The 7887-nt window shown below is 36.2% G+C and overlaps 1 protein-coding gene across 1 annotated transcript; it reads right to left on the minus strand.

The window, feature by feature from the left end:
- Positions 1 to 248: 248 nt before the first annotated feature.
- Positions 249 to 1691, minus strand: LOC147569216 (glutathione S-transferase PARB-like). Its single transcript, XM_086655674.1, has 3 exons — positions 1421 to 1691; positions 1261 to 1309; positions 249 to 1174 (listed from the first exon to the last, which is right to left on the minus strand). The coding sequence occupies exons 1-3, from the start codon at positions 1568 to 1570 to the stop codon at positions 729 to 731; spliced, it is 645 nt and encodes a 214-aa protein (XP_086511800.1). The 5' UTR covers positions 1571 to 1691; the 3' UTR covers positions 249 to 728.
- Positions 1692 to 7887: the final 6196 nt, after the last annotated feature.

Below are 7887 nucleotides of genomic sequence, written 5' to 3' on the forward strand. Positions count from 1 at the left end.
ATATTTATCCAATTCTCTTCTTCCAGTTCTGGTTATCCCAAGCATATTTGCTCCTGAATTGGATAAATATTGGTTTAACTACTTCGACTACATTAAAGCCTGGGAAGGAACCTTCTGTTATGAGAATAGACTAAAGAAACACAGTTGGTTCCTCCAATTTCGTGATTTCAACACCACTAATCTTCCACAGTGGTTCATCAAATGGTTTTACACTTGGGGGTCACACCCTATAATTTTCCCTGACAAAGTTAGGAATATATTTGATGATTTTATTAAATCTAACCCATCATTAAAAAATCCCGAGCTTATCTTTGCAGCTTATTATCAAGTTCCATGGATAGCTAGATGGGACGTTGTTATTGCAAATCTTCCTATTAAAAAATTTGAGATAACAGTCTCTCATATCCCTTATTTGGGAAGAAGAATTCTTATTAAATGGTGGGATAAATTTGAATTCTTTAAGGATTCGATATTTTCTGAAAAAGGAATTGTTTCATTTGAACCAGCACCTCCACCAAAAGCTCCTAAAAAGGATGTCTCAGATCTTCTTAAGGAACTGCTCGCTTCATCCTCAAAGTCAGACCTAAAGAAGCAGTTGAGAGAAATTTTAAACAACTCATCTGATGAAGATGACGACACTGAAGACCTAAACCTTCTCAATTGCTCACACGGTCACACCATTCTTCTTTGACAAACACAAAAGTGGGTAATAACTAAACCCTCAATTCTTAGTGGTTCTTAAGCATCTCAACAACCTTGACCCATGATGGACGGCTCAAGATCTCTTTACTCCATTCACTGACACGTGGACGGCTGTCAAACAATCCTTTGATTTGGGTTCCCATCAAACATTGGAGATTAGGAAGATGATGAAGATCAGCTAAAGTGAAGTCAGCTCCACCCAAATACTTGGACTCGCCAAGCCGTTTCTCATACACATCCAACACTTTAGCCAGCTTGGCTTCGTTCTCTTTGACAACGGCTTCATCTGTGGTCAGACCAAAAAGTGGCTTGTAAGCAATTTCCCAAGCCAAAGCCGATGAAGCCGGCTCAAATTTGTGAGCTTCAACTTCCATCCAAACCGACATCGTAGCCATCTTCTTATCTAGGTAGATTAGCTGAGTTCCATGACTTGCGTACTCGTGTGCTACGTATTTTGTAATGGCCCTTGATTCTGCAACAAATTACGAAATTAGCCTGACAATCTTATAGTTGACCAGTCAGATTCAGAAAATAAAAAAATCTTAGCTTATAGCTTACCAAATAGTTTCAGATCTGCATCTTCAAAAGCTGGAACTTGACCAAAGGGCTACAAAAAAAAAGGAAAGTGATTACAAAAGCAAGAAAATAATAAGGGTGTGTTTGGATTAGAAGTTTAACAAAAAAAAAAATGGATAAATTAGAAAAAAGTTGATCTTACGTTAAGAGAAAGGAAATGATCTTTTTTGTGTTCTCCTTCTCTCATGTTAACATTAACAAACTCATAGTCGAGACCTTTCTCGTTAAGACAAACAACAGCTCGTTGTGTAGCAGTTGACATAGGACTTCCATGAATTTTAATAGCTGCCATGACCTCCTTTGTGGGTTTTTTCTAGAGTGAGAAAGTTTTAGAGAGAGAGAGAGAGAGAGATGTGAATACTCGAGTCGAGGAGGGAGGTGAAGTGGATGAGAAGGTTGATGGAATTGGGGAGAATTTATAGGAGAAAGGAAAGCTTAATCGTTATATACTACTAGAAGTTTCATTTGGGGCAATGAAATGAAATGACTAAAATGGGATATTCATCTTAATTACAGTAACACCACTATGGAAGTGCCTAGTACAAGAAACTTGGTAGGGCACTTGAGTAATTTTGTTGAACTTAAAGGGTATTTTCAGGGAATGAAACATTTGACTATTTTAATAAACGTGCGGGAAAATGATGGCCGGTGAAGTTAGGTGAAATGAAAGAGAGTTTTCTTTTAAGGGCACCTTATATATTTTTTTTTTTTTTGGAAGCCGACTACGATCAACGTATGTCGTTACATCTGGCATTGATATATCAAAGATGTGATACGCTCAATAACTGCCCACTCAAACTGAAACAAGACCGGGCCTATAGCCCAACAAGATAATGGCCTAAAGCCCAACTACATTATTTACACCCTAATAATCCCAAATTAAATACCAAAGATTCCACCTTCTCTGGGATTCGAACCTGAGACCTCCAGGGATTTCTGGAGTTTATGTCAACACCTTGGAACCACTTGGGCTGCCAACCGTTGACAAAGAGATTCATGATATCTTATTACTCCCATCATAAACAGTCGACCAAAAAATCTGGATGTCATATACACACCTTACACTGGGCCGTGGCTGACAATTTTGGGGCCCAGTGCCAAACTTTGATCGGGGCCCAATTACACAAATTCGAAAAAAAACAAGATTTACACGCGAAGTAATAAGCAAAATTTGAAACAATTTACCTGTACAACGTTAAATCATTATGAGCCCCAATTAATGGTGTGCTCTGTGATTATCCTGACTAAATAAAAGTCTTCTAATTAGTATTGGATTTTACAAAAAATAGAGTTTCGATTTTTCTTTATCACACAATCTAAAATTAAAGTTAGAAAGATGGATTGCTTGAAAAAAATTGTAAAAACAAATTCACATTTGAAAGTGGGAGAGGTCTAGAAAGTGAGAGAGTTGTGTGTCATAACTTACATAAAAAAAGTTAAAAATTTGCTTTTAGTGGGAGTTGAACTCAAGACCACCCAAGGACGGATCCATGGGGGTGCGGCCGCACCCCCACGATCCTCCCGAAAAAAAATTAGTAGTAGTAATAATGTTTATTGTTTTATAAATGTAGATATAAACAGATATGTATATAACGATGTGTGTAGAAGACATAAAGGAGGCCTCGTCGTAATGGTAAAACCCCGGATTCTTAACTACTTACCATGAGGTCATGAGTTCGAAATTCACCACTTCACTTTTTTTTTGAAATGCTCTGTGTCTTTTAAGCTTTATTTAGAACAACGTGCACATTGATTACAAAACAACAGAGTGGGCTGATAGTAGTTGGGACGGGCGTGTGGACTAGCTACCAAAGTTGTACGAGTTCGAACCCAGCTTCCCCCTTTTTTTAGTACTTTTTTTAAATGTAATCAATTCAAAAACCAACTTATATAAAATCAATTCAAATATCTTAAACTCCTACAAACTTTAATTCATCTACCTTAAATCCCTACAAACTTCAATTTATCTACCCTAAACTTTACACATCATCTGCCATAAACCCTTACAAACTTCAATTTATCTACCCTAAACTCTATAAACTTCAATTCATCTGCCATAAACCCCTACAAACTTCAATTCATCTACCCTACTGGTTCAAGGGAGAAGCAGAAGGAATGCACAACAAATTACAAACTTTTATCACTATCAAGTGGAGATTTTCAATACCGTTACTGATATGTAACTTCAAGAATTAAATGCTCGTTTCACTGAGAAGAATACCGAGTTGCTTCGTTGTATGGCATGTTTGAGTCCATCTAGAGATTTTGCTCTTTTCGACAAAAGTAAGTTGATGCGTCTTGCTGAATTTTATCCGTCAGATTTCAGTAGTCTTGACACTATGCTACTTAGTTTTCAGCTTGATAATTACATTTACGATATGAAGTAAAATGACGATTTCTCAAATTTAGATGGAATTGGAGCTCTTGCTAGAACGTTGGTGGAAACTAAGAGGGATAAAGCATATCATTTAGTTTATTTGCTTATCACTTTAGCACTAACTTTGCCGGTTGCAACTGCCTCTGTTGAAAGAGTTTTTTCAGCTATTAAGCTAGTTAAAACACGCTTAAGAAACAGGATGAGTGATGCGTGGCTAAATGATAGTTTAGTAGTCTTTATTGAAAAGAAGGTTTTAGTGAAATTGACAATGAGTCGATTATGCGAACATTTCAAAATATGAACTCTCATAGAGGTCAATTACGTTTGTAATCGTTGATGTATCAATATAATTAATGAATATAAGTATTTTATTAATTAGTGTGTTTGCAAAAAAAAAAATTTATTTAGGTATTTAAATCCGCACCCCCTAAGTGAAAATCCTGGATCCGCCCTGAGACCACCTATGCACAAACAAAACAAACTTACCAACTAAGCTACTATTCATTTAGTGATGTAATAGTAGTCTTATTTTATTAACTCGTTTAACAAGACGAGATGGAGAACTAATGGGCCCCTTGTCGTGGTGGGCCCAGTGCGGGCGCCCTGCCCGCACTGGCCCATCTACGGGCCTGACCTCACAAAGGTTTGACAATTATGCAGGGGCGGAACCAGGATTTCATACTAAGAGGGCAAGCCAAGTGAATACGTGATCTTGTGTAGCAATTGGTCTCTAGTAAAATGACTTCAAACCAAAATGAAAATTAAAAGAGGATGGCAATGGGGTTTGAACCCCTGTCTATCACTTGGAGCACATCTTGACTCACCACTAGAGCTAAAGTAAGTTATGATAACATTGTTAACTTGACTCAAATATGTGGAGACCAGGCCGGGCAGCTGCCCAACCTGGTCTCCACATAGTTCCGCCCCTGATCGTATGTGCTCAGTTGACACTGGTTATCCCTTCATATAACATTTATAACGGGAAAAATCTTAAAATTGTACTGCACTCTTTAAAATTCAAACAAGAAAAAATTAATGTTCAAGGAAAATACTCAATCGAAAGACCTACATGTCGTGTGGTAAACCTATTATGATCAGAAATCATCCGAAGTCTTTATCTAGGATGAATAACAATTAGTGTCTTAAGTGGCTGTAAAAACATAGTAATTGAGACAACTGTGGTGGCATTCAACTTTTTCTTTAGGCATACAACTTAAATTGAATAAAGTTAATGAGAATACCTATTAGATTTTTAGATTTCTAATTTTGTTTGAGTGTAGAAATATGGAGAGCAATCCACCAACCAATTTCCATTGGCATGCCAAGAGGATGCCTAGCACGACTAACCACCCCATCAACCACATGGTCCACCAGAGAGTCAAGATTCAATGATAAAACACTTTGGGGACAAATAAAGAATATATCATTCTTTGATATAGAGATACAAGTAGGTTCTTTTTTTTTGTTAAGAAATTAATTCATAAAAACTTAAATAAGTACACTATTATAATACTTTTTAATTAAAAAAGATAGAACAAATTTCCAAGTCTTTGGTATAGGAACATGCAGTGCGTTAGATAGGGAGAGCAATGGTTTTAGTATAGGGAGAGAACGTTTTTTTTTGTTTTTCAAAATCCCAAAATTGATTAGGTTTTAAAAGTCGGCCCATCCCCTAAAATTTTACACGGTCAAGAAGGGATCGAAACCTTAAAAATTGGTTAATACAACACTCATCTTCATAAAAGAATTCATAAACGACGTTTCCTTCCGATTTTTTAAGTAACTAAAAGTCAATATGTAAATGGCAAAGAACCCATATTTTTCATCAAAAAATTGTTGAGCCTAAGAGATTTTGGTGGATAAAGATCATCAAATAGGATCTGTTTTTAAGACCCTATCCAGAGCACTAATATTATGAGAGGATAAATCTAAGGCCCAAAAAAGGAGCCCAAATACCAAATCCAACCCAATAGGGAATATTATCTAAAAAAAAACCCAAAAAGTGATTTTACCTCTCTATCCCTACAAAAGAATTGCTTACCTCTCCTGTCCCTCACTCATTTCCCGCCCAAAAAAGCCAACCAGCCTCTCTCCTTTTCCACCTGACTTGATATGACCCAAGAGATGCCAGCCTTTCTCTCTTCTCTCTCGAACTCCGCGCTCTCTCTCCTCATTCAAACCCAAAATTGATTAGACAAAACCCTCTCCATCTCTCTCTCTTCATTCAACCGATTCCACTCTATCTCTCCTCTCTATCTCTCCTCTCTATCTCTCTCTCTTCATTCTAACAAAGCTGCCTCTCCGTATCTCTCTCTATCTCTTTTTCAAGCGAAACCTTAACAGCCATTAACGCCTCTTTCATTCGAAACGATACCGGCGAATCTCTCTCAATCAAACCTATTTAAGCAACCGGATCTACCCATTTTTCTCTCTATTTCGCTCTCTTTCAACATATCTGGTGCTTCTCTTTCGATTTCTCTCTCTTTCAAACACAGGTACGTCCCTGTTCTTCCTCTAACTCTTGATCGTCTCTCTGTTGTTGGTAAATTATTTTGATTGTTAGAAAATTTTTGGGGTTTCTTGTTTCAGATATGTGTTTGTTGGTAATATTTTAGGGTTGTTGGTTCAGTTTTAGGGGTGTTCAAAAATTTGGGGGTGTTTTCAAACAATTAGGGTTTATTATTTCAAGTTCAGTAGTCTGATCTTGAGTTTTTGAGAAAACATTTTGGGTTGTTTTTCAAAAAAATTTTAGGGTTAAGTTGCTCTACAGTTTGTGATAAAACATTTTGGTTGTTGTTTTGTGATTTCGGAAGCATTTGGGTGTATATGGTTCTTCATCAAGCTTGTAGGTTAGGTTTGTTTTAACATTTAGGGTTGTGATCCGAAAGTTAGGTTTCTGTGGAGACATTTAGTACTTTGTCTTTGATTTTTTGGGGTCTGTCTTTGTTGATGAAGTGAATGATTTGTTTTATCATTCTGGGTTGTGTTGAAGAAATGTTAGATTATGTTTATACATTTTGATAGTTGTTTGTGATTTCGGAAGCATGCATCTTCACAGAAAGGTCATTTGGGTGTTTATGAATCTTCATCAAGTTTCTAGGTTAGGGTTGTTTTAACATTTAGGTTTCTGTGGTGACATTTATGGGTGTTTGTTTGTTGATGAAATTATGGTTCTTCATCAATGTTTTAACATTGGGGTTTATGGTTCTTCATCAAGTTTTTAGGTTAGGTTTGTTGATGAAATTATGGGTTTGTTGTTACATTTTGGGTTGTGATCAGCAAATTAAGTTTCTGTGGAGACATTTAGTACTTTATTTTCGATTTTTGGTTAATTGTCTTTGTTGATGAAATGAATGGTTTGTTTTAGAATTCTGGGTTCTGTTAAAGAAATTAGGGTTATGTTGAGACATTTTGGGTTTTATTCTTGGTAAATATTGGAGACATTTTGTTTTTTTTTTTATAAAAAATTTGGTTGGGTGTTGATGCATTTGGTGGTTTTTACCCATGAAATTTGATATGATGTAACATTTTGGGTTGTGTAGAAATATTTTTGGTTTGTTTCAAACATGTGGGGGTATCTTACAAACATTTCAATTTGTGCAGAAAACATATAAAAGATAGTGAAGAGCCAACCACTGCTGGGCCTAGTAAAAAAGGCAAGAAAATGATGAATGTGACATCATCAGCTTACAGTGGTGTAGCATTTGTAGTCGTGTTGGAACATTTGGCTGAATGATCTAACATATCTATTACTGTGTGTTTGAAGCATCGATCTGCGACATCCAAATCGAATGAGCAGATGGTGGAGGCTCAACGTACAGAGTCAAGAGAGCAAAAGAAGAAAAATTATTTAAATTACAAATGTAATTTGAAAGCAGTTCACAAGGTAGCAAGGGACAATTTGGAAGCATTTGTAGTCCAGTTTTTGTTCTCTGGAATGTTGATGAAATGAATGGGTTGTTTTAATAATTTGGGTTGTGTTCCAGAAATTGGGGTTATGTTGAGACATTTAGTACTTTGTTTATGATTTTTGAGAGTTTTACTTGATTATTACAGTGATGTTATTGGTCAATGTGGCAGACAATTTGGTTTATGTTTTAACATTTAGTGGGGTGTTGATGGATTTTGTGGTTATTAATGAGTAAAAATTGATATGTTTTTGACATTTTGGGTTGTGTAGAAACATTTTGTGCAAAACATTTAAAAAATAGAAGCAGCAGCAGCAAGACAAT

Source organism: Eschscholzia californica, unplaced genomic scaffold, assembly GCF_041429995.1.
Source record: "Eschscholzia californica isolate CP2 unplaced genomic scaffold, dmEscCali1.0.p SCAF_1, whole genome shotgun sequence".
NCBI lineage: Eukaryota > Viridiplantae > Streptophyta > Magnoliopsida > Ranunculales > Papaveraceae > Eschscholzia > Eschscholzia californica.